This window comes from Tamandua tetradactyla, chromosome 9, assembly GCF_023851605.1.
Source record: "Tamandua tetradactyla isolate mTamTet1 chromosome 9, mTamTet1.pri, whole genome shotgun sequence".
Taxonomy (NCBI): Eukaryota; Metazoa; Chordata; class Mammalia; order Pilosa; family Myrmecophagidae; genus Tamandua; species Tamandua tetradactyla.
Window position 1 is genome coordinate 8369076 of NC_135335.1, and position 25276 is coordinate 8394351.

Below are 25276 nucleotides of genomic sequence, written 5' to 3' on the forward strand. Positions count from 1 at the left end.
CAAAGCTAAGCCCTGGCCCATTCTGGGCTAGAAGAAAACTCTCTTCTCTCCTAACAGCCTCTTTACCCCCCGATCCTCTCATGACAGGGCCAGCGCACCCTTCCAGCTCCCCCTGGTCTTAAATTTCTTCTACTTGTAATGTTTTGTGCTTCATTGCTTCGTAAAATTCTCCTCTACCTTCCCAAGACCTAGCTCAATTGCCCCTTCTCCCTGGGGGTATTCCACACTCTGCCCTCCAGAAGTGGTCCTGAAGCCCCTGCAGGTCAGCACCTCAGCTGGTACACTTGTACCACCACGAGTACAATAGCAGCCCAGGACTTCTCCCCCAGCAGTGCTTAGCCTGCTGGACCCAGTGATCCCAGCCCTAGGTCCAGCCTGTCAAAGACTGACCAGCAGTGGGGGACCAGAACCTGGAGAAAGCAGGATCCCTTACTCCCCACCCCAAATCTCAGAGGACATTGCTTGAAATTACCCAGGGTTCAGGACCATCTAGATTTTGAGCTATGGTCTCTCACAGGTAAGGACTTGGGTTCTTCATCTCTTCCACCACTACAGGTCTATTAGGAAGGCCTCACCTGGCCTACTTTCCAAGTCCATGTACTCCCCCAGCCCAGGAGGGATTTAAACTCTTTTTACTCCCCAAGGACAAAGGCGAAAGGTCAAACCAGATCTAGATGTACTTCCTCCATGCCCCTTCCTACAAAGGGGGCAGTTGTATAACATATACCTTTTTAGCCTGACTTTGGCTTCATCGCCAGTCTTAACTAAAACATGTGCTCTAGATACATGCCCCTGGTCACAGGAGCAGCCCTGGGATTGTCTGTAAAAATATATTATTTTGTTCTTTTGCAGAAGGGGGTTAAAAGATGAGGGAGCATCCCGAGTTGTTACATATTCATCTCTTTCCTTAGGAAACAGCTTTATTTACAAAACAGGTCTAAAATAAGAACATGAAATGACAAGCAGTTGGAAACTGTGGGAGAGGTGGCTCTTGGGACCCATGTATGAAGCCCAGGCAAAGCCTAGAGGAGAACTGGGTATGTGAGAGGAACCTAAAATTTGAACTCCTTGTATTTCTTGCTGCCTCCACGGCTGTCCTGGGGCTGGGCTTTCCGCTTCTTTTGCTATAGGAGAGAAAGAGAAATTACAACAGGTTAGACAATATATTTCTCCACCTCTTAAAAAAAAGAGAATGCTTGAGCAGCCTTATATAGTCTTATAGTTCTATGGAAAATGCATTGCAACTGGATTCTGTTCCCACCTCCCTCTCAAATTTGGATGAATCCCTACCACCACCACCCCATGGCTATTTCACCATTCTTCAAGAGGACAGCCACTCAAGGGGAATCTAAGGATTCCAGCACTAAACAGCTCAGGGCAACAGGCGAAGTCACCACAAGAGGGCACCATTCCACTGAAAAAAAGGCAGACTAATGTCTCCATCCCAATTCCCTGCCAAAGCTCCTACCTTCTGTTTGGCAGCATGCTCAGCCACCATGTCGCTGAAGTCTTCTTTCTCCACTTGTGCCTGCTGCTCCCGTACATGCTCCTCATACTTCTGGGTCATGGCCATGGGATCGAGCTCCAACTCTTCAGGTGCGAGGGCCACCTCTACACCTTGCAGCTCAGGGGCAGGGCCCTTCCGGCTCATAACCTGGAAGAAGGATCAAAGGCTTGTCATCTCCAAAGAGAGATTCATAATCCCTAGCTTCTGCCCCTGCTTCCAGCCCCACAAGCAGTGTCCTCCAAGTGCTCACCGTGGACATGTCATAGATATGGGTCGAACCCATCATGGCTCCCCCAACAGTGGCCGTTCTCTTCTCTGGCAACACGGTAAACAGCTGAGGTGTCTCACTTCTACAAAGGACAACAGGGTCAAGCCCGAAAAGGAAGAGACAAGAGGGTCTCCAGAAGAGGAAGCAAAGAAACAAGAGCAAAAGCTCCCTGGAGAGATTCTGAGTATCCAGGGGCAAAAATGATGCCTGAGGAGCCTTTACAGTTCATGCGTGGAAAGAAATGGTCAGGAGGGAGGAGGTTTGGTTCCAGGGGATCCAGTCTGGAAGGAATAGAGACTGAGCTAAGAGACACCCCCACCCCCAAACTCAGAGACCAGGACTCCCCATTCAAAGAAGGGCTAAAAGGTCAAAGAAGCTAAAAGTTTTCAAGAAAATTCTGGCTATAACAATTCCAGCCTCAAAGTTGTGTCGGGAGTTCTTACAGAACTCAAACTTCCAGCCCTGTCAGTGGTACAAAAACCCTCCACATCCAGTCTTATCACCTAAGTCAACGATTGTACTCAGATCTATCACTATCTATGACATCTATCACTATCACCCCAGGCAGTGTCCTCCCCAGCCCCTCTACCCCTGGAAGAGGTCATTCTATTCTCCAGACGGCAACCAAAGTGAATACCTTAAAACAGATCTCAGATCTGATCACTCCTTTGCTCAAAATCCTCTAAGGCTTTTGATCATTGTCTGAATAAAATCCAAACTTCTTACCATGACCTAAAGAGTCTTCATAATCTGGCCCCTTGCCCCACCCCTGCTCTCTATACTCTAGCTAAGTACCCCCTTCTTTCTTTTCTACTTTGAATATGAGAAGTTTGAGAGTTCTGCTTCTGGATAAGGAGTGACAGGGACCAGATTTACCCTCCCACTTGAAACAACCAAAAATGGACAAAATATATGAAAGTGTTATTGAAGACACTGGACATTGGACAATAAAGGACAGTAATCTTTGACAGATGGGAAACAAATGAAGTGAGCTCCATAGTCGTCCCAGCTTACCACACTGAGAGTTTCCAGACTTGAGGACAAGTAGAAAAAACCCATGGAGAGCCCAGAGGACTCCATGAACTGAGGAGCTGAAGCTAAGAGTGAGTCCAGGGATACTAAGGCAGCGACAGTTCACAGAAAAGAATACCGGAGAAGAGAAAGCACAGAGAGAGAACTCCAGAGACGTACAGAATCTTCTTCAAGTGTTCAGGTGAGTACTGATCAGATCAGTGTATGCCTAAGGAAACTACCAAAGCCAAGGGAAAAAACCCCCAAAGCATTAGTGGTAACAGAGGCTGATGCCCCTTAAGGACAGGGAACAGTACCTATTAGCACTAGCCAAGCTGGAAAACCTCACTATTCACAGGGCACTGTGTCAAATACACAGGATTTCTGCCCTACTAGTGGGGAGGACTACATAGTGCTTTAGTTGCTGCCTAATGAACCTTAAAAACAAGATATGAAAAGATCAAAACCTGTTTCCAAGTACCTTAACTCTATCACTGAACAAAACTGAAAAAGACTTATAGGAATACAAAAATATTCTTTTCACACAAGGTAAATTTCACAGTTCCTGGCATCCAACAAAAAATTACCAGGCATGCAAAGAAGCAGGAAAATACAACCCATGATGAGAATAATCAATCAACGGAAACTAATCCAGAACTGATACTGATATTAGAATTCACTGGCAGGTACACTGAAACAGTTATTATAACTATATTTCTTCCATATGTTCAAAAAGTTAAATAGAGACACAGAAGACATAAGATGCAAATCAAACTTCTATAAATGAAAACTACACTGGATGGAATTAATATCAGATTAGAAGTTGCAGAAGCAAAGATTAGCAAACACAGTAACAGGAACTGTCTAAAATAAAACACAGAGAGCAAAGAGAAATAGCTGTGGGACAACTTCAAGACCTAATACATGTGTAATTAGAGTTCCCAAAAGAGAGGAGAGAAGGGAAAAGAAAAGATAACTGAAGAAATAATGGCCAAAAATTTTGCAAAATAAATAAGAACTACAAACTCACAGATCTAAGATGCTTAGCAAACCCCAAGCACAAGAAACATGAAGACAATTACACTAAGCATATCATGATCAAACTGCTGAAAAAACCAAGCGACAGAGGAAATCTTAAAAGCAGCCAAAGGAAAATGACACATACCAAAGTTACATACCAAAGAAAAACAGGTGTGAGAGAAGATTTTTCCTCTGAAACAATGCAAGCAAGACAGTGAAGCAACAACTTTAAAGTTCTGAAAGAAAACACAGTCAACTTATAGAATCCTATAGCCAGCAAAAAAAAAAAAAAAAACTTCCAAAAATGAAGGCCAGATACAGAAATTTTTAGAATAACAAAAATTGAAAGAATTCATCGACCCACACAACAAGAAATGATAAAGCAAGTCCTTTCAGGCAGAAGGAAAATGATACCAGATGGAAAGCTGGATATACACAAATATGTAAAGAACAGTGGAAATGGTAACTACATGGATTGAATTATCAGATTCTAAGTCTCTCCAAAAGACAACTATTTATACAAAAATAATAAATGTAGTATGGAATTTATAACATATAAAAGGAAAAAGTGACAGTGGTGCAAAGGCTGGGAAGAGAGAACTGGAACTATTTTAAGGTTCTTATACTATCTGGGAAGTGGTATAATATCACTTGAAAGTAGGATGCGATAAATAAAAAAGATGCATGCTATAAACCCTGAAAAGCAATCCCTAAAATAACAAAACAAAGCTGTACAGTTAATAACTCAGCAACAGAGGTAAAATGGAATCATAAAAAAATTCAGATAATCCAAAAGAAGACAGGAAGACAGAAAAATGGGAATAAAGAACAGAAAGGATAAAGAAAAGGTCATTTCATAATGAAAAAGGGGTCAATTCATCAAGAGGGCTTAACACTTCTCAGTGTCTACGTGCCTAGTAAGAAAGCTTCAAAATACATGACTATGAGAAGCCTACGCCTGACTTAGGGCCTCTGCACTTGGATGAATTTACTGTTCCTTCTGCCTCCAGATCCTTAGCATTTAGATCTCGGCTCAAATAGAGCCTTCACACACCCAAATCCCTCTATATCCCATCACCTAGTTTCCTTTGCTTCACCACCCTCTTCTACATCTGAAATCACTTTGTTCTTTGACTACTCATTTACTTTGACTGTATTTCACTGCTGACTGTTTTCTGCCTAGAGCAGCTGGTATTCCATTGTTGTTTTTCTAGAAAGAGGAACAAAAATCAGCCAGCCAACCTAGAAGTTGAAGAAAGTTAAGTCCTTCCCTCTCAGCCCTGCCTCTGGCTCTCTCACCCATCCATTGCCTCCTCAATCTTCTTCTTCCTCAGCTCGATGAGTTCTGGAGTCTCCATTCCAGCTGGCACCGACGAGAACCCTCCAGGAGTAATGAGACCACTGTGAACAGAGAAGTAAGCTCAGAAGTAAAGAAAACACCCTCCCACAAAAACAGATCACTTAAGAGAAGCAGGCGCTCAGCAGGCAGAGTTCTTGCCTGCCATGCCAGAGACCTGGGTTTGATTCCCGGTGCCTGCCCATGCCAAAAAAAGAAAAAAAGAGAGAGAGAAGCAGGTGCTTTAGTTCCCCAACCTGTCTGCAGGGGTAATAAAGCCTGTTTCATCTGGTTTGTCTTCATCACTCTCCTCCTCTTCCTCTTCTTCTGAAGACTCTTCATCAGATGGCTCCAGTTCCCCCCATGGGGTCCGATCAATCTCTTCTTCCTCAGTCTTGGTCTGAAAGAGACCATTCATTCATTTATTCAATGTGGAGTATCTACTATGTGCCAAGCACTGTTGTAAGCTGAAGTTATACAAGAATAAACAAACAGACAGTAATTCCCTACCCACATAGAGCTTAGAATTCTAGTCGAAAACTTGCATCACATCTCAGGAAAATATGCTTGTTTTTAGACTTGAGAAGTTCAGAACACTCAGCTCCCTGATAATGAAGCTATAAACCAACTATCCCTAACCTCATGACCAGTAAGACCAAGTTCTCCAATCCACGGCCCATACCTGAAATTCAGCAGCATTGGTTCCAAACACATCCCCATAAAGCGGTTTCCCAGTCTCATCTACTGGGGGTTTACCCCAGCCACCAGCATGGTACCCAAAGGAACAGCTCTGTAAGAGAAGAAGCTCACATCAGTTCCACTCATCTCACCTGGAGAGAAAATTCACACTCCACAGTACAGAACTTACACTTAGGAACTGCAGGAATTATGACTGCAGAGTAGAATTCAATGTTATATGAGGCGTTACAAAGCAAAAAGTAGTAATAAGCAGCAGAAGTCTAGAGGGAATTGGATAAGGAAATGGAAGGTAGAGAGTGTGCTACTAACCTCATCTTTCATAGCATAGTCCGTGTGTCTAAAACTGAAACATGCACTTAAAAATACATGGCTCCAACTTCTTCCTGATTTTTCCTAACTTTGGAAAGCTGGCTCTTTGAGAATCTAGTTCTCTTAAGAAACAGAACTTTTTATCCAAAATTGAACAATTACTTCTATTTTACTTTAATGACTTTGTTGCCTGTCAAATTCCAGAAAAAAAATTTAATGCTTTTGATTTTAAAAACAAGAATAAATTCAAAACAAATAAATAAATGTAGTGCCATTCTTAAAATAAAATTATTTCTATCTGTCCATCCATCTATATATCAGCGAGATGTTTTAAAACTCATTCATAAAAAAGGCAAATTTGGTGATTTCTAAGTGGTCAAATTGTGGGTGATTTGTTGTTTGCATCTTTGAACCTGTACAATTTGGATATTTTATGAGCATGTCACATTCAAAAAAAAAATCAGTATCTTTTTTTTTTCTTAAAGAGATACAGAGTAGAGTGAAAGGGGGAAAAATACTCCTCTAGTCAAAAAGCAGAGGCAGCTGAGAATGAAAGAAAGAACAGCACTCACCTCAGGGATGGGCGAGTTCAGCCCCGGGATTTTCAGGTTGGGGTACGATGGGGGTGGTCCATATCGCTGCATAGCAATCAGCCACGGGGGAGGCACCTTATGGGCATTCTGCAGGGGAAAGAGAATAGGACGCCATCTCCTAACCTCATCCTGTGTCTCTTTCTCACCCCAATTCCCACCCTCTTCAGCTGTTTCACCAGCCAGCTAACTGGCACTCACAGGTCCTACTGGCATCCCCAAGGAAATCCTTAGCTCATCAGACAGATCTCCTGGCTTCTTTTCCTTCAGTCGCGTCTCAAACTCCTTCCCCTGAGGAAAAAGCAGAGCAGGCTGTATTGTGGACGCCAGACACACAGTGGGAGCTCAATGGCAAGAGAATATAAGAACCAAGATGAGAATTCCTAATCCGTATCAGATAAGAAATCCCTCTGAGGCCTGCCTGGCTCCCACTCTCCTTATCATCACTTTTTCCCCAGCCAGAAGTGGAGAAGAAAGGCCAAGGAGGAAGGGGAAAGGAAAGATTCCCTGTGCCGTTAACCCAGTTTGAGCACACAGCCAAATCTGCTTTCTTGTGTAAAATGAGGACATTTGGCAGGATCACCTCTAAGATCCGTCCACCTCGAAAAGTCTAGAAGTCATGATAATTCACATTTTAAGAATCAGAAAAAACTAAACTGTTTTTCTCACCCCCAATATTAAATGTTTCCTAGAAGCATCTGTCACTTTAGTCCCTCTGTCCTTAATCCACCCACCATAAACAATTATTGTTTCAAAGATAGAATCTGCTTCTCTCTTCCAAAAAACCACCTCATTTTAAAATCTTGAATCCCATCTCATCGGAGGGGAATTATTGGACAGATTCTCTGACTTAACACTGACTGTTAGAATACTAGGACTCCGGGGGCCACTGCACCACCTTCAAACATCCTTCTGACCAAGGATCACAAAGTCATGATTAAACAGGCCAGCCCTGCCCCCAGCAGTCCCCGAACCTCATAATAGAGGTCTCCATGGATGGTCAACTTCGGCTTGGTCTGCCACTTGAAGAAGGCATCGTGCAGTTTTTGATAGTCAATGTCAATCTTCCCCATCTTAGGTCGAACCTTCTCGCGCATTTTTGACTTCATCGTCTTTTGTTCTTCCTGTGGAAATGGAAGAAGACATGCCCTAACAGGTGCTCACCAAGTCCAACTCTTAGCAGAGGCTCTGGTTCCCCACTCCCAAAAGAGATCAAAAGAAACCTCACTCAAACTCACCAAAATTCTTTCTGCTTCAATACAAAATAATCCATGTTGAACAAAATAGATAATATGAAATCAGCCTCAGCTGAATGTGTGGTTTTTTTTTAAACTATACGATCCTCTGGAGAGAACTGGATGACTAAAGTATAACTGGGAGGAGTGTTTTCCTTCTGGATTTTTGCATCACATTAAAGTATTACCTACTCAAGATATTTTTAATTTAAAAAATCTGACAACCACCATGAATCTCTAGCCACAAAGTGTATCAGGCTCACATTGGGGGCAGAGAAGGAGGTACCACCAAAAAGCCACCTGTAAGGACAGAATTCACAATGTGCAGATCAGAGTGAGCTTGCAAAGGGAAGGCAGAGGGAGGAAAGAGACAAGGAGGAAGGTGGAGCTGCTCAGACCAGCATCTCAGTGTGGGGCAGGAGAGAAAGCTCTGAACACAGATGTGAGGTCTGCCTTTTAGCTGTTTATATCCTTCCTCTCCTGCCCTTCCTGCAGGGTTCAGATGTAGTGCTGACTTCTAAATTAGAAAAGGGGTAAATTACACAATAAACAGTCAAGTGTCTCTCTGGAGCCAGATTCTGACTTTGAAGCAGGCTGCTTGCTATTCAGGACCTGGATCCCCCAGGGCAGGCCTGAATCCCAGCCAGACCCTCACCTTCTCCTGCAGGGCCTCCCGCATCTCCTGGATGCCTGTGCGTTTGATGAAGTCTGGCAGCTCAAAGGGTGGCTTCTCAATGCCCCGCTTGCCCTGCAGGTACTTGCGCTTAAAACACCAGTGACGTGGCACGGGTACGGAATTCCGAGTGGCTTTGAGATGAACCAAGAGCTTGGGGTCCTGCGCTGTCACATCATGCATCTCCACCACGTCAGGCCGTGCCACCAACTGGAACGCACACAGTACCATGCTGTCACAAAGTCCCAACCTCTTAGGAGCAAAGTTTCCTCTTTCTCACCCTCAAAGACCCATACACAAGTCACTCACGTCTCCTTCAGTGCCCTCCATGCCACCCCCAACAGAAAAGACTCCCAAATAGGGTAGGAATTGCACATGTGGTCTCCCAGCCAGGCTCCAGGCCCTGCTGGGATCATCTTTGGCCTCACCTGCTTGAGTTCAGCCACAGTGAAGCGATTCATTCGGCGCAACTTCTTCTTGGATAGCTTGGGGGCTTCTGGTTTCTTTTCCTAGAACCGAACAGGGACCTCATGAGCAGGACTCTTTATGTGTATCTCAGACTGTCCCAGCCTACCCCAAAACTTAAGCCCACAAAGGGATTCTTCCCGGTAAGAGTGTCCCATGGCCCCACTGGATGCATCTCAGCCAGCTGTCCCCGCAGCCCTTGCTTCCCCCCAGGAGGGGCCTCACCTGTTCGTCATCACTGCTGTCATCATCGCTGTCCTTGTGCTCCTCCTCGAAGCCCTTCTTCTTGGGGGCTGCAGAGTTCTCCAATTTGTCAAGTTTCTCTGGCTCCTTCTCTTTCTCCTTCTTCACATCATCAGTGAGCTAAGGAGGAAGAGAACATGAAAGCCCAGCCCCCTGCGCCCTCCCTACTACCTGAACCCTGCAGTGAAAAGATGTCCTCTTAGCCCCATCTCTCCCCCTGTTCCTGCTTTCCCCTTTAGCTCTGCTCCTTCAGAGTAAATTGCTCCTTGTACCTTGAAAGCCTCAAAAATCCTCTTGAAGAAGATGAAGTTGGGCTCATATATTTCAGGTTCTTCAGTCACATACTCAATTTCAACATCAGCAGCTGGGGAGTCAGAACCACGGGACCGGGCTGAATCTTTTTCTCGGTCTCCGGAGCTCTCAGACGACACCCCCCGCACCCGCTGGGGCTTTTTCTTCTTCTTTCGGTTCCGACGCTTCCGGTTTTTCTGGAAAGACAGAGAAAACCAACTGGATCAAAGAATCCAAGCACCATGCCTCCTCCCAGCCCCTAATCTCCTCACCCCTGTTCCCCCATAACTCAATGCTCAGTCTTTTCCCAAGGAGGCAATCCCGTGAAATGGCTGAGAAAAGAAACCTTGGAGTAGGACTCCCAAATCCTACCACTCTCAAGCTAGGAACCACTGGGTAAATTATTGCACCTCTCAGAACCTCAGCTTTGTCATCTGTAAAACGGAGGAATTAATAGTACTCGGAACTCAAAGGGATGTATGGCAATTAAATGAAAACACACATGTAAGATGCCTAGGCCAGAACTGGCACAGAGTAGCAGTTACTATCTATAGAACACATGCAACTGCTGTTAGTTAAGTACCCAAACATGGTCTCCTGACAGTTGTCCCAGACCCGGCTCTGTCCCATACCTCTTTTTTTGATATGGACACAGTGTCCTCCTCAGTCTCTGAAGCTGAGTGGCCCAGGGATGAGCGAGTGTCTGTTTCCATTTCCTCTTCCTCTGTAAGGAGGGAAGGCAGTGATCAGAGTCCAGTGCCACTGGCTTGCCATCCACTCACAGTAACCCCTCCTTACCAAGAGCCCGTTTATCTCTAAAGACCTCTTCTGGAAGGGATGGATGGATGGGAACTGGGCCTCACCCTCCCAGGTTCTACCTCCGCAGCCCTTGGGACATACGGACATACTCACCCTGTTGAGAGTTCATCTCTTCCTGGCGGCTTTCCTTCAGCTGCAAGATCTTCTCCAAAGCCTGGGGAATCTTGGGGCCCACAGAGGGATCATCCATCTGTTAGAGACAACCCAGTCATCAAGGACTGTCACAGCGCCCTTCTGCTAGAAAGGCTGCTGGCCAGGTGATGTAAAGGGCAGACAGCAGGCATGACCCTCTGGACACAGTAAGGTTCAGCAACCTTTGGAGTGAGCCCAGACCCTGCCCCAAAAGTGTTTCCCAGACCCCACTTCCTGCTCTACCCTTAGTATATTTCAACTAAGTATGGCTTTTTATGTTCCCTCCCCGCTGCTCCCAAAAGGTAAATACCCCCTTCTTCTTTTGGAATCCTTCTCTAATAATCCAGAAATAACCCCCTTCTAAACCACCGCTCTTCTGTCCTTGGCCTTACCTCTCTGTTCTCATCTCCAGGGGGTGGTGGAGGACCACGAGGCCTGGGAACAGGAGCCCCCATGGGCAAAACAGTAGGAGAGGGCCCCACTGGTGCAGCTACTAAGAGAATGGAGAAAGAATACCAATGTTAGAAGAGAAAATATGTTGTCCCCCCAAAACATTACCATCCTTGCTAAAAGTCAAGATGATGGTTAACCTTTTGGAGAGAAAGGCGCCTAAGGGGTCTTTTGGGGTTCTGGAAACATTTTAGCTCTTGGCCCAGGTACTGCTTATTTATATGGGTGTGATCACTGAAATTTCACTGAATTGCATACTTGCCATATGTGCACTTTTTGGTATATACTATACACTTAAAATTAAAAATTAAAAAAACAAAACAATTACCTTCCTTGTCCTTCCCTTTTATTTCCAGGATCTTACCTCGAGGACCCAGAGGTGTGCGAACACCAATTTGGCCCAAGTCTTGTGGCGGCCGAGCGACCGGGGCGCCCATCTTGGCTATCTCCTGCTGCCGTTCCTGCTCCAGAAGCACAGCTGCCTAGAGAAGGGAAGTAAGGGTGGAGACAGAACTTGTAACTCCATTCAATGGGTGGCCCCTAGCAACTGCATTCTTTCAGGCTGGTAAGAGGCCCCAGGAGAACAGTCAGGAATCACTCAGGCTCTCGGAGCTCCCCCCACCTCCACTTTTCCAGCTTCCAGGTCATGGATCCAAATGGAGTAGCCCTCTCATCACCAAGGAAAATCCTTGGAAAGAACTCCAAGGAAAACCCTGGGAAGCTTCTAGTTTCTAGCACAGATATTAATATTTAGCTAAATACTGCTTCTATTTTTTGATTGAGGATTTTCTTCCTCAAAAGATTAAGTTAATTAGAAGGAACTATGAGTTATTTTCTTGTATCTACTCCCCAGGAGCAAGCACAATCTGGGTACAAAGATAGTACTTCATAAGTATTTTCTCATCTGTTACTCTTAATGCTGTTTTTTAAATACTCCCAGGTAACCCATTAGATAATTAAAACAATGCACCTCTAGGGATAACATCTGACTCATCATCCCCAAACTTATATTCCTCATATTAGACAGTCTAACACCTATAAAAACGGATAAATGAGCCAAAATTTCTCTCCAAGGAACCTAAAGTGACATCATTTAAGACCTCGCAGGGGCTAGCAAACTTTTTCTGTAAAGAGCTGGACTGTGGCTTTTATAGGCCACAAACGGATTCTGTTGCATGTTCTTGGTTTTCCTTTTTGCATGTTTGTTTTTACAGCCCTTGAAATATATTTTAAAAATTCTCAATTTACAGGCTGTACAAAAATAGGCACAGGCCATAATTTGACAACCCCTGGACTACAGAATGACTGGAATTACTAAGGAAATAATGGAACATAGTTGGGGATGAGGGAGCTTCCAAAGAAAACTTGAATGGGGCATCTCATTTTGGGCAGTAAGCAGAAAATAACAGTCAACTGACTGGACCATGAGGTCAGAGGTTAGGGGGAGGGGCATTACCCGCTTCTGCTGCTCCAAGAGCTCATGTTCCTTCAGTGAATGATCTCCCTGCTTAAAAAAGAAAACAAGCTCATACCAGCACCGATACCCCGCAGGCCAGTCTGCCACAACTCGGCTTCCTAGGGTGCTCTACCAGCCTAAGGCCTATGTTCTAGTCCTTGGTCCAGAGCTTCCTGAAAGCTTCAGCCCCAGGATCCAGCTCTCTCTGGGGCTCTGCTCCCCCTTCAGGGGCCTGGTGAGGCCTAAGCATAGGCTTCCATCTACCCTACCTGCTTGGCACGCTCCTCTTGCTGCATCAGCAACGCTGCCTGCTGTTGTGCCAGCTTCAGCCGTTCCTCCTCTGAAAGTGCCACAGGCTCACCCACACGGAGGGGAGGTGGGGGCCCCAAGCTTGGTGGGTGGGGTCCAACTCCCATAGGAAAACCAAGGCCAAGGCCTGGTGGAGGTGGTGGGGGTGGCGGAGGAGGCTGCAGAGGAGGAAGCCCCATGGGTGGAGGTGGCATGGGAATCCCAGAGAGCTGTGGAGAAAATACAACCATAAAGTAGAAAGCATTTATCTATTTATTCTGCAAATATGTTTTGGGGACGTATTATGAAACAGGTACTGGGATTCTTTCATTCAAGAAGAGAATGCACCATAGCAATATCAAGAAAAGAGACTATTAACTATGGACCATTAACTGAAGAAAGCTATCAACTCTCTCCCCACAAAATGATCATGAGTGCAGATCTTGCATAATTTCAGGAGATTCAGGGATACTTCTAAAGGCTATCTAGGGACTCCTCATGCCACACAGAGGTCAATGGACCCCAGGTCAGAGCCACTGCTTTAGAGAAAAAGAAGCAAAATCAGAAAAAAACCTGAATCAGAAGGAGCATAGATGTTACAAGGAATTAAATTTACAGTGTACCAGGGCACCCAGCAAACCCTAATAATTGCAGGGAGTATGCAATCAATTCAGAGAGTTGGCTTTAAATGTCTCACTGAATGACATGGGAATTATCCCCTTGGAGGGCATGGAAAAGGATAATTACTTCCAGGAAGGGAGCATCATGTCAGGCTTCCAGGTATTTACGCTGAGTCCTGAACTACAGGTAGAATTTGGAGGAGCTGACATTGAGAAAGGAGGCAAATATCAGGACCAAGAAAGAAATGAAGAGCTCCCAGTATGTCCTCACAATATCTCCCTGCCCAATCTGATAGCTGCAAACCCAGTACACCACATTCGAGAGGAGGGCGGAGCCTGCGAAGGACCTTATAACACGAAACAACCTCCTCACCTGTGCTGACATGGGAGGGGGCGCAGTTTTATCCCCATCTTCCCCTCTTAGAACCGACCGATTCAGCACTATGCCAGTCTGCAAAAGCGAAAAGGAGGTCAATGTAGGTGAGTCCAAGAGGAACTGTTACGGTAAAAAACGTTCCGTCCCATTCACTGAACACTATTTATCCAGTGTTTGTCTGCCAGAACTCAGGCTGGGCAATGGGGAAGACCCACATGCACAGAAACGATTAAGACAGAGCAGGAAAAGGCAAGAGAGGCAAAGAGAGCAAGCCCCCGATGTCCTAAGGTGCATAAAGAACGAAAATCGAGCCATGAATGGACTTAAAGTCCTTCTCGAGAAACGGCCTATCCTGCCATTCCGCGGCGAGCACTTACCTGGCGGGTGTAACTCTGCAATCGCTCCACCAGCTCCTCGCGACTCCCTGCAGGGCAAAGTTATAGGATCAGTGAGGCAGGTCAGGCCGGAGCAGGCCAGTCTGACCCGGTCCAGGCCCAGAGACCAGCCTTGTCCCGCGGTCCCCAGGTCTCCCGGGTAACCAAGCTCCGCTTCCTCGTAGTTCCACGCGAGTCCCTTTTGGCTTCCAACGCTCCTCACCCTGGATCGGAGCTCCGATCTCTGCCAGCTTCGCCTGAAGCTCTTGGGCAGCCCAAGCGCCATAGTGCCCTGGGGGTGGCGGCGGCGGCAGCTGCAAGTCCCCTTTGGGAGGTTCGGGATGGTCGGCCGCCATCTTAGCCGCACGAAGGCGCGCAACCAATCCGGAAGCTCGAGCCAGCCTCCGGGCCCAATTCCCGGAACTTCCGGCAACGCCATACGCTACGTCCTCTCGCGGTTGGGAGTACTTTCTGATCGAGGCCCGCCCCCAATTGCGTCCCCGTAGACGCGCCCTTTCTCCAATGGTCCTTACATAGCGAGTCGCGAAGCCTTCTGGGAGTTGTAGTACTCAAGCCACTATATATGAGAGCCAGCGACGCCGCTGGGAAACACCCGGGCCGAAGCGTGGGTGGTGCTGCGGTGGGAGCGCCTCCTGGCCCGAGGGAGTGCTTTCAACGTCTCCCTGCTGAGCCTTCCGACCCGACTCCCTTGATCGGGCAGTCCCGAGAGATTCATCACCAATGCGGCCACGCGTTACGGCCGCTAAGCCGGAGGTGGAAGCCGATGCCTGCGATAACACAGGGTCTGATTGTCTGCCCGCCCGCCCACGGCCCAGGCATGGATGAATGGACTGAAAGGGGATCGGAGCCGGGAGAGGAGCAGGCCCGACCGGGCCGAGCTCCAGCTGCCGACCTGGGGGCGGGGAGGGCGACACTACAGCCCCCCTTTCCACCTTCCAGGTCGACTCAGATGTTGTCCGCTCCGCTAAGTCTTCTCCCACTTCCCTTTCCTTTGGAGCTCCCAAAGCACTTTCAAACCTCCACTACTCAAGTCTGTATTCTGCCCTTTCTCCTCACCTCCACCCCATCTCCAGGAATGTGAGCAGAGAGCTGATCTATTTACTGTGTCGCAGTACCTGGCACTGAAATGGCGCTCAGTAAATGAAAAAGACTAAATGGAACAATCTTTCTGGCGTCAAGAGTTGCAAATTCTTCGTCTCGAAAATGAACTCAGGGACTTTTCTTCCTTAAGCCTCGCCAGCCCTCTCCCAAGTGGCCTCTGCGCCGTGAGGCAGGGATGGGCAGGGGCTCTTTGCTGAAACTAGCTCCTCACCCTCACTGACAGCCAGGCTCACTGTGTGTGTGTGTTTGTGTGTGTGTGTGTTTGTGTGTGTGTGTGTGTGTGTGTGTGTGTGTCCGTCCGCGCGCTCGCGCGTGTTGGGTGAGAAAGAGAGAGCCCTAGTTCAGTTGTCTCATTTATCGGCCCCCTCCACCCCACATCCTTCCAATCTCTCTAGTTGGCGCCATTTCACCGACTGCCCCCAACAGACCTGGATACCCCAAGTCCAGGGAGGTTCGGTTCAGTAGAGATAGAGAAAAGGTCTGCACCAGGAAGGTCAGCTCATGTTCTAGCCCTGATGGAGAAGTTCCCTTCATTCCTGCCCAAATTTTTACCCATCCCCCTTCCATTATCACCACCACCCCAGTCTCCTACCGCAACTTCCGGAGGGGAAGCCAAACCCAGAAAAGGACAGCAGAGAAGGCACAAGAGTACTGTCAGTCCACTCTGGCAGAACCTACCTTCCTGACCCACTCTAAGCCTTTCTGATCCAGAAAGCCTTTCTGCCTCCTGTAACCCCAAAGTCACTGGCAGGTCACCTGAGGCTGGAGGCCCCCTGTTGTGTGTGTCCTAGGGGAGAAGGGAGGGAGTCTCTGTCTCAGACAGATAAGCTTAGAGTTGACTGGTGAAAAGTTAATGTTGCTAAGGGCCAGAAAGGGACATGCCAAGTGGGAACTCATTTCACCATGGAGGCAGGCAGGGTAGGACTCCCCCATTGTGCAGAGGGGAATACTGAGGGGTGGAGAGAAGCCAACATGTCCAAGGGGCCAATTGGGCCACAAGTAGTTCCCCTACTTAGAGAGTCCACATTCTTTCTCAACAAGGACCCTCGTATAATACCTGCTTGTGTGGCCCTAAATGGGGTATCCAAAGCTAAGAACTACAAAGGCAGCAGGAAATTCAGGACCACCCCCAGGCCACACAGACAGAGCCTTCACTTGAACAAACTGAGATCTTAGGACAGCTCCTGGATGAGGCAGGGCAGGAGTGCTTATTTCCATTTGAGAACTGAAGCAACAGGGCTTCGGAGCTGCCTCTTGACTCAGGACCTAATAACAGAACCAGCACCGAACTTGGATCCTCTGATTCCTGGTGCAAGATGCTTGGGCAAGGGTCCCAGGCCCACTAAAGCACTGGTCAGGACTGAGTGGAGTCCTGATGGGGAGTAGGAATGGATAAGCAGAAGAGGGCTGCCCTGGGGGAGAAGGGGGCAAGCTAGAAGGGAAGGGATCTGGGGGTGTGAAGGAGATGGGGCCAAACAAGGGGCAAGAGCTGTGCTTCTCTGCTGGAGGTGGAAAGAAGTGAAGAGGAGGAAGGACTGAGCACGTGGTTGCTCCTGTAAGTATACCTGGGTCTCTTGAGTTCCCCAGGAATAAGGCTTCAGCACCCAGGTATGACTAGTGGCATCCAGGACTGCCTTGCAATGCCAGCCTATTCAAACACCTTCTGGGGCTCAGTTTCCCCTTCTGAAAATTGAGGGAAGGGGACTAGCCATGGAGTCCAGACCCGGCAAGCCTGCTGGGTGAAGATGCCGGCATCGGAAATTGCCACCCGCAGAAGGTTCACCCGACCTCACCTGCAAGCCAGGGCGGCCCCCTCCCCTTCCCTCCTCGCTCCCCTCCTCGCTCCCCTCCCCCTCCCCTGCGCGCCTCGGCCCCCGCCCCCGCCCCGCCTCCGGTGTGCGATGGGGGGCGGGCGGCGGGCTGAGCGGAGAGGAGAGGAGCGGAGCCGAGCGGACGCCGCCACCTGATCCCATCCAGACGCGGCGAGCCGACCGACCCGCACTTGGCGCGCAGGGCCCCCGGAGCCCTTGGACCCGGCGCGGACCTCGGGACAAAGCGCGGGAGGTAGCGGCGACCACCCCCACCCGGGTGGGAGGCAGAGCTAGCGCGGCGTGAGTATTACAGTGGCCAGCCTGGGCTGGGGGCGCCGGGGGGGGCCAGACCAGGATGGGGAACGAGAGGTGGAAGGGAGAGTGCCCCGGGGGCCTAGTGCCTGAGAGCAAGGGAGGGGGCGCTTTACCCCCGAGGAGCCAGAGAGGACGGGGTGCGAGGGCGAATCTGGCCTGTTCACTGTGGTGACCGGATGCGGATGCGGGTGGTGGATCCCAGGGGGAGGTTGGGATGAAATCGAGGGAATGTATGCATATGGTGGGGGGTGGGGGGGTGGGGGGGAATGATGGAGAGAGGAGGATGAAGGGAATTTGGAGGCAGGGATGACATGGGGGTAGATGACAGCGAGAGGGGGCTGGAGAGGACCTGGCCCTTCCTAGGGGAAGGAAAAATATAAGAGAGAGAGATGGAAAGACATTTGATCTCCTGGGGCCATTCTTTTGCAATCCCCCTGATCCCTCGGCCCTTTCCTCTCTAGTTCCCTGGGTCAGTTTCCCTACTCCACCGGCTCTGCCATCCCTCAAGTCTGGATGGAATCCCCAGGTCATGCAGCATTCCAGCCAGGTGGTCCAGCCCAGGGCCCCCTTCTCCTCTAAGAGCAGCTCCCCCACCCCACCCACACCCACACCAGCCCTGGAGGTGGGAAGAGAGAGAGGAGAAGGGGCTCATCAGGGAGCCAGGAGGTGTCCAGGCCAATTTCAAAGCTCTGGCTGGCTGAACCATTTCTTCCTTAGTTCCCTGGAGAAAGGAGAGCAATTTGCACAACGAGGCAGCAACCTGAGGTGGATGGTTCTTACTAAAATTAGTACCAATACTGTGATGAGGCTGGGCATCCTAACCTGTCACGGATAACTGGGGGCCCTCTCTCTCTCTCTCTCTCCTGGGGAGACAGGGGTGTAGTCTGCAGCTACTGAGGAGCAGGGGCCAGGTGCATTTCTCTAACATGAAAACCTGCCCCAGCAACACTGCCACCCACCCACACAGGCCTGGCAATAACAGAGGGAAGCCAGCTCCAGGTGGCCCCTGCCCAGGATGCTAGCACTCTGACTCCAAGAAGCGAACTTGCCTGGGGAAGGCAGACCTCCTCCAGGGTCCAGGCAGCAGCCTCTCTCGGGACATGGAATGTTCAGCCTGGTCGAGGGCCCACCTGAAGGGGACATGGTTACTGCCTTCAAATACCTGAAAGTCTGTCTCAGAGGAAAGGGCCTGGGAGGGCAGCACTAACAACAATATAGGGCGAGGTGTGAAGGAAGGAGAGAGGCAGAGGGTCCTATGGGAGGGAAGCTGATCCTGGCTGTCCCAGAAAGAACTCTTCACTGGCCAGGGCTGCTCAGAGATGGGCCAGGCAGTGTCCAAAGGTGATAAGCCTCCAGTGGAAGGTGGCCAAGCAGAAGCTGGTGCCCACCTTCTGGGGGTGATGCCCAGGGACTTCCAGCACCTATGTTCCTGAGCAGGCCAGAGCTTGGGGGCCAGCTGGCTCCACAAGGCTGAGCCATGGAGGGGAGCTGGGAAAGGGCCAAGAACGGGATGTAGAGGGCACTGAGAACCCCTGTCACCTTTTTCTGGAGAAAGGCCCACTGCCACTCCCCCCAGGCTTGAACCCCTTTGCTGACTCCAACTCCTCTGAGAAATAGGGTAGTTTCAACAAGTTTACCAGGATAGGAATGGGCCTGCTCCCCTTGGGAGACTCCAGTGTAGGCACCAAGTCCTGTAGGCAGGACAGTGACAAAGGGAAGAAAGTGTACATCCCAGGAGAATTAAGGACTCTGATTCTTCCTGCAGGCTGTCCTGTCCATGCAGAGCCAGTCACCCCTCTGCCCCCAGCAATCTTCAAAGAGACAGGAAGGAGCTTAGGCTTCCTCTGCTGTGCCCTTCATTGCCCTCTGTAGCTGGACCCTTCACCCGTCTCAGGCTCCAGGCGGATTAAATTTGTCTGCAGGTTGGCAGAGAAAACCAAGGGATAGGGCCCAGAGAGAAGGGAAAGCCATAAGCAGCACATCTTTCCACGCAAACAGGTTTAAATGTAATCCAGGATTAAGTGGGAGGGAGGGTTAGCGAAGAGAGATTGGCGGCCAAACCTAGAGCCCCTGGGGAAGGAGATGGTGAAAAGCGTTTTCACATTACCTTACCCCTCCTGGGAGTGGGTGTCCTAGTTCCCCACACATGCACATGCCCACAAGGTCCCAGGCTCTCCCTCCCCTCTGGAAGAGGAGTGTGTGTGAGGGCTGACACTGAATCTGAACCTAGAGACTGAGGCCCCTGTGACAGAGATTCCACCCTAGCCTGGGGACAGGCATCACTGCTGAAGCTGACTTTCCACTACAGCTGCCAAGGGCTGGGCTGCCCTTGAGCCAAGGCATTCACGCGGAGACAGGTGACTGGCTGGGAACCAGGCCCTTCTCCCACCTCTCACTCCTGCTGCTCACTCAGGACAGAGGCCAAGACTGTCTCCTGGAGATTCCCAGCAAGGCAGCAAGCAGGAGCCACCTCCATCTTCCCCCCACCCCCGCCTCCCAGGCTGCCCTCCCGTTGCTTGGCCGGGCACCTCTCACAGCAGAGCCAGCTGATGGGGCGGCCTGGGTTTCAGGTGTCTGAGGATGGAATCCAGTTGGGGTTCCAGGATTCAAGTCCCTCTTTTCCTTTATTGATTTATACATCTTGGGCTTTCAGAGCAGGAACCAAGCGAGGACAGCTCAGAGCTCAGAAGCATGCAGAACTGCCAGAGTCCAGGACAGGGATGGGGAAAAAATCAGTTGTGTCCAGTAGCAGCACACATCATGTCTCAGGGCATCAACTTTGGAGCCAGAAAGAGCAGGATCTGAATCCTCCCTCCACTAATAACAGCTGTGCGACCTTGGACAAGTGACAGCATCTCTTAGAGCTTCAGTTTCCTAATCTGTAAAATGGGAATAAATATGTTAGGGTATTACATGAGATGAACTATGAAACAGTACTGTTCCTAGATTAAGCCTGCAACATTGATCGCTTTCCTAGGTCAGAGACTTGAGAAGTTAAAGACCTGGCCAGTGTTTCTCAGGAGCTCAGCTAGTCAGTGACTGAACTGGGTTTTGAATTTAGCCTAAATCAAGTCTGGGATCCTTCTCACTGCATCATATTCCTCCCTCCTCACTCTGAGTGCCCCTACCCTTCTCCCAACTTAGTCTCAGGACTGAAAGACTTGCAAACTCCTCACTAATTATATCATGCAAGGCACCTCACTTCAGAGCCCCTGGGGAGCCAGGACCAACCATTAGCAGAAGTGATCAGGCAAGGAGTCCTGGTGGAGGGGAAACCTTGAGTTGAGACTTCTGTGCTCTGAGCCAAGTCGTGGGGCTGAGGTGAGTTTACTGAGAAGATGGATACAAATGGCCAGGAGATAAGCCAAATTAGCGGCAGAAAAGCAGAGAGGGCTCAAGGAAGGGAAGGCTACCGCCCAAAGGCTGGCCAAACCCCAAACCCTGTAATTCCACCCAAGACCAGTTATCTGGAGCAGAGAGTAGATAAAGTCTTGGTAACGGGAGGCAGGAATCTGATCTTCCCTGGCCTCTCTGCTCACCTCACCCTTTTGGAGCTCTCCTTTCCAGCAGTCCTGCCAGGGCCCACAGCCCATCTCCTCTGTCGGGACAAACCTGTCTGCCTCTTTCTCCTGCCAGACCTCTCTCAGGGCACACTGGCCCTGCTACCGGAGCCCCAGGAGCCCCCATGAGTGCCGGTGAAGGGCGTCCTGGATAGCGAGGCCCTGGCTGGTCCAGGGCTGGGCACCCCACCATGCCGCCCATACTCCAGCGCCTGCAGCAGGTCTCCAAGATGATGAGCCGCAGAAAAATCCTGCTGCTGGTGCTAGGATGCAGCACCGTAAGCCTGCTCATCCACCAGGGGGCGCAGCGCAGCTGGTAAGGGGGCGGGGCACGGCGATGGGCGGGTCCCAGCGCACCTGGGCTGCACAGAACTGGCAGTTCTCCTTGCCATTCCTTCCACCTGCTGGGAGATTCCTCCTCCTATGGGGCAACGCTCCTTCTCCCTACTCTGAAAGTGTTTTCCATACATTCCCTTTAGAGCCACACGACTTCCCTGGGGAGGGACTGGTCTTCAGTGAAAGGGTTGAATGATTTGCTCGGCCATATAGCCAAATAGTGACTGAGCTGGGTTTCAAAGCCAGCCTGAATCAAGTCCAGGATCCTTCCCACTGCAACACACTCCCTCGCTCATCACTCTGAGCCCGTCCCACCTCCAACTAAGTCACCAGGTGAAAGGATGGCAAACGACTATTTCTCACTCTTTCCCTTGTGCTGGGCAAGTCACTTACTTCACTTCTGACCTCCTCCAGTTTCCTCATCTATAAAATGAGAATGATCATATCTGTGACCCAGACCAGCTACCCTGGTACCAGATGCCAGGGGACAATGAGAGCCCTGGCCCTACTCCTGACTCACTCTGTGGACCCAACTAATTGACACCACTTGGCCTCAGTATCCACATTTTCTACACAGTCTGCCCCTGAGGATGGAGCGAATGGGTCCAGACCCTCTTGGTTGGTTTTTACAAGAGCTGTCTGTGTTGACATTATGCTGAGCCCAGACCAGCTACAGATGGGAAACATCAGTGGTGTTCAGGCTGCCAAAGCTGCTTAGAGTTGCCCTCATTACATGATACTTAGGATGTTAGAAAAGAAACAGGAGAGTAAATCAAAGTGGAGACAGATCTTATAGGGTCCCTGCAATCCCAAACATTCTTATTTCAGGAATGAGTAAATAGAAATGAAAGCTTTATGGCAGCTGGGAGTATTTTGCATAGTATTGTATCTTTGAGCTGGTAACAATGTCTGACACATAGTAGCTGGTCAAAAAAATATATTTGTTGAATGAGATTCCCCAAACCTTAAGAGAATCATGTAACAAATGAGCCTTCTCAAAGCCCAGGGCAACCCATCTACAGGGTGAGGAGACCATGAAAGGGTGAAAATGAGAAAGGAGACAGCAAGAGAATTTGGTGACTTTATTTGACTTGTTTCCCGACTTTATGTAAGTGCCTTTTCTCCTGATCCTCCGTTTCTACATTCGTAAAGAGGGACTTCTCAAGGATCTTCAAAGGTCTTTGTCTGTTGTATTAGTTATCCATTTCCACATAAACAAATTATTCCAAAACGTAGTGGCTGAAAAACAACAAGCGTCTCCTAACTTACAGTTTCTCTGAGTCAGGAATCCAGGTGTGGCTTAGTGGGTGCCTCTGGTTCAGGGTCCCTCATGAGGTCACCATCAAGCTGTCTGCTGGGATGTGTTCTCACCGGAAGGGTTGATTGGAAAAGACCCGCCTCCAAGCTCACCCATTTGGTTGTGGGCAAGCTTCAGCTCTTCAAGGAAGTTGGTCGACTGACGGCCTTAGTACCTTAGGGGTTGTTGCCACCTGGTGCCTCCCCATGGGACAATTCCCAGTATGACAGCTTGCTTCTGCCAGTGAGTCATCTGGGGGTGGGGGGGACGCACCAAGACAGAAGCCATAGCCTTTTGATAACAATCTCAGAAGTGATTTCCCTTCATTTCTTCCCATATTCTGTGTCTTAGAAGCATCGCCAAGTCCAGCCCACACTCAGAGGGAAGGGATCATACAAGGTCCTGAATACCAGGAGGCCAGGGTTGAACCACCGGGGGTCGTCTTAGGGGCTGCCTACCACGCCCCTCTAACAATCCATGGGTAAAGCCCAGTACAGGCGGCTCTGGGGCACATCCCATCGTCCCTGGGGAACGGCAAGAGTCAGACTACAGCTCCTCACACTATCCTCCCTGCACACCTCTTACACCCGGCAGGTACCCCAAGCTGTTCCCCGTGAGCTGCCCACCTCTGCGGAACTCGCCGCCGCGTCCCAAGCACATGACCGTGGCTTTCCTGAAGACGCACAAGACGGCGGGCACGACGGTGCAGAATATCCTGTTCCGCTTTGCCGAGCGCCACAACCTGACCGTCGCGCTGCCGCACCCGAGCTGCGAGCACCAGTTCTGTTACCCGCGCAACTTCTCCGCGCACTTTGTGCACCCAGCCACGCGGCCACCGCACGTGCTGGCCAGCCACCTGCGCTTCGACCGCGCCGAGCTCCAGCGCCTCATGCCGCCCGGCACCGTCTACGTCACTATCCTGCGCGAGCCGGCTGCCATGTTCGAGTCGCTCTTCAGCTACTACCACCAGTACTGCCCGGCCTTCAGGCGGGTGCCCAACGCGTCGCTCGAGGCCTTCCTGCGCGCGCCCCAGGCCTACTACCGCGCGGGCGAGCACTTCGCCATGTTCGCGCACAACACCCTGGCCTACGATCTGGGTGGCGACAACGAGCGCAGCCCGCGGGACGACGCCGCCTACTTGGCGGGCCTCATCCACCAGGTCGAGGAGGTCTTCTCGCTCGTCATGATCGCTGAATACTTCGACGAGTCGCTCGTGCTGCTGCGGCGCCTACTGGCCTGGGACCTGGACGACGTGCTCTACGCCAAGCTCAACGCGCGCGCCTCCAGCTCGCGCCTCGCCGCCATCCCTGCGGCGCTCGCGCGGGCCGCGCGCGCCTGGAACGCGCTGGACGCTGGCCTCTACGACCACTTTAACGCCACCTTCTGGCGCCGCGTGGCGCATGCCGGCCGCGCATGCGTGGAGCGCGAGGCACGCGAGCTGCGCGAGGCTCGGGAGCGCTTGCTGCGGCGCTGCTTCGGAGATGAGCCGGTGCTGCGGCCCGCTGCGCAGATCCGCACCAAACAGCTGCAGCCGTGGCAGCCCAGCCGCAAGGTGGACATCATGGGCTATGACCTGCCCAGCGGCGGTGCCGGCCCTGCCACCGAGGCCTGCCTCAAGCTGGCCATGCCCGAGGTGCAGTATTCTAACTACCTGCTGCGCAAGCAGAAGCGCCGCGGCGGCGCGCGGGTCCGGCCCGAACCCGTCCTGGACAATCCCCCGCCTCGACCCATCCGAGCGCTGCCCCGCATTCCCCAGGGCCCTTGATCTCCGCCCGACTCCCAGAGTTGGGGTTCTGCCCCCAGCCGTTCAGCCTCGAACTGCCGCTAGACCCGCCCCTGGAGGGTCCTTGCATTCCAAGGGGTTTGAGCCCTGCGCTGAACTTGGGGAGTTTCTCCCTATCTGAGCCCACCTCTTGAGGATGGCCCCATGGGGAGGGTGCTGATAGGCCCGATCGAGCCCCGGGCCACCCTCTCCGCCTTCCCAACACGTTGGTGACTGGTAAACGGCCTGAGATCCATCCACAACTGCCTACCCTACCTTTTTCTGGAGGCTGAGCTCCCCACCAGTCTGGGTCCTACCCAAACTCGGAAGGGGAGACTGAACCTCACCTGTCTTTTCTGAATGGAGGAGCCCAGGCCTCAGAGAAGGGTTGAGCCTGGGGGGACAAGTTGTCCTGGCAGTCAGCATCCCCTCATGTTCCCAGGGCTTCAGGGGCCCCCATACTATTAGTCTTCCAGGTCCTGCCTTCCCCACAGACCTAAGCTGCTCCCAGACTCCCAGAGCAAAGTGTTCTTGGGTTGGGCTTTTTGTTTGGTTGTATTTTTTTTTTAATAAAATATCTTGAAAACGTGCAAGTTGTGTATCTGACACTGAAAGCCATATTCCCCACGTGAGAGAAGGGAGGTGCCAAGGAAGAGCTGTGGCTGTAGCCATGAGGATGGGGGTCCAGACTCAAGTTACCCTGTTGCCTTTCCCAGGAGTTCACCACCTCCTCCAGCTCCTTTATGGACTGGGCTCACCAGCTGTGGTTGACTGGCCACCTCAACTTCACTCGTGTTCCATTTAGAAATTCTATTAAAAGAATGGTCTCCCTTTCCAATCGATTCGGGAACATTTATCAGCATCATCTCTGTAACTTGAGGGCACAGAGGTGAACAAGGGACATGGGACCT

General features: G+C 50.5%; 2 protein-coding genes across 4 annotated transcripts; one reads left to right on the forward strand and one right to left on the reverse strand.

Annotated features, from left to right (window-relative positions):
* Positions 1-902: 902 nt before the first annotated feature.
* On the reverse strand, positions 903-14560 carry SF3B2 (splicing factor 3b subunit 2). 3 transcript variants are annotated; one of them, XM_077115655.1, is made up of 22 exons: positions 14386-14560; positions 14166-14212; positions 13786-13863; positions 12774-13022; positions 12505-12552; positions 11413-11530; positions 10991-11091; positions 10560-10656; positions 10280-10371; positions 9629-9844; positions 9339-9476; positions 9077-9157; positions 8631-8858; positions 7715-7864; positions 6942-7031; positions 6723-6830; positions 5825-5932; positions 5400-5542; positions 5106-5207; positions 1758-1857; positions 1469-1654; positions 903-1124 (listed from the first exon to the last, which is right to left on the reverse strand). In XM_077115655.1, exons 1-22 carry the CDS (start codon positions 14516-14518, stop codon positions 1053-1055), a joined length of 2685 nt encoding a protein of 894 aa, XP_076971770.1. In that variant the 5' UTR covers positions 14519-14560; the 3' UTR covers positions 903-1052. The 3 variants fall into 3 exon arrangements, with proteins under 3 accessions (XP_076971770.1, XP_076971769.1, XP_076971771.1); XM_077115654.1 differs by having other exon boundaries at positions 12505-12555; XM_077115656.1 differs by lacking the exon at positions 12505-12552.
* Positions 14561-21074: 6514 nt separating this feature from the next.
* Positions 21075-24949, forward strand: GAL3ST3 (galactose-3-O-sulfotransferase 3). The gene is made up of 2 exons (XM_077114956.1): positions 21075-21286; positions 23198-24949. Exons 1-2 carry the CDS (start codon positions 21162-21164, stop codon positions 24366-24368), a joined length of 1296 nt encoding a protein of 431 aa, XP_076971071.1. The 5' UTR covers positions 21075-21161; the 3' UTR covers positions 24369-24949.
* The last annotated feature ends 327 nt before the right edge of the window (positions 24950-25276 follow it).

Coding starts and splice junctions, on each gene's coding strand:
- SF3B2 (XM_077115654.1), bottom strand. CDS start 14,518: ATGGCGGCCGACCATCCCGAACCTCCCAAAGGGGACTTGCAGCTGCCG. Junction 5,208..5,399: donor TTTATTACCCCTGCAGACAG/GTTGGGGAACTA, acceptor CTCTGTTCACAG/TGGTCTCATTACTCCTGGAG. Junction 1,858..5,105: donor ATTGAGGAGGCAATGGATGG/GTGAGAGAGCCA, acceptor TGTCCTTTGTAG/AAGTGAGACACCTCAGCTGT.
- GAL3ST3 (XM_077114956.1), top strand. CDS start 21,162: ATGCCGCCCATACTCCAGCGCCTGCAGCAGGTCTCCAAGATGATGAGC. Junction 21,287..23,197: donor CAGGGGGCGCAGCGCAGCTG/GTAAGGGGGCGG, acceptor TACACCCGGCAG/GTACCCCAAGCTGTTCCCCG.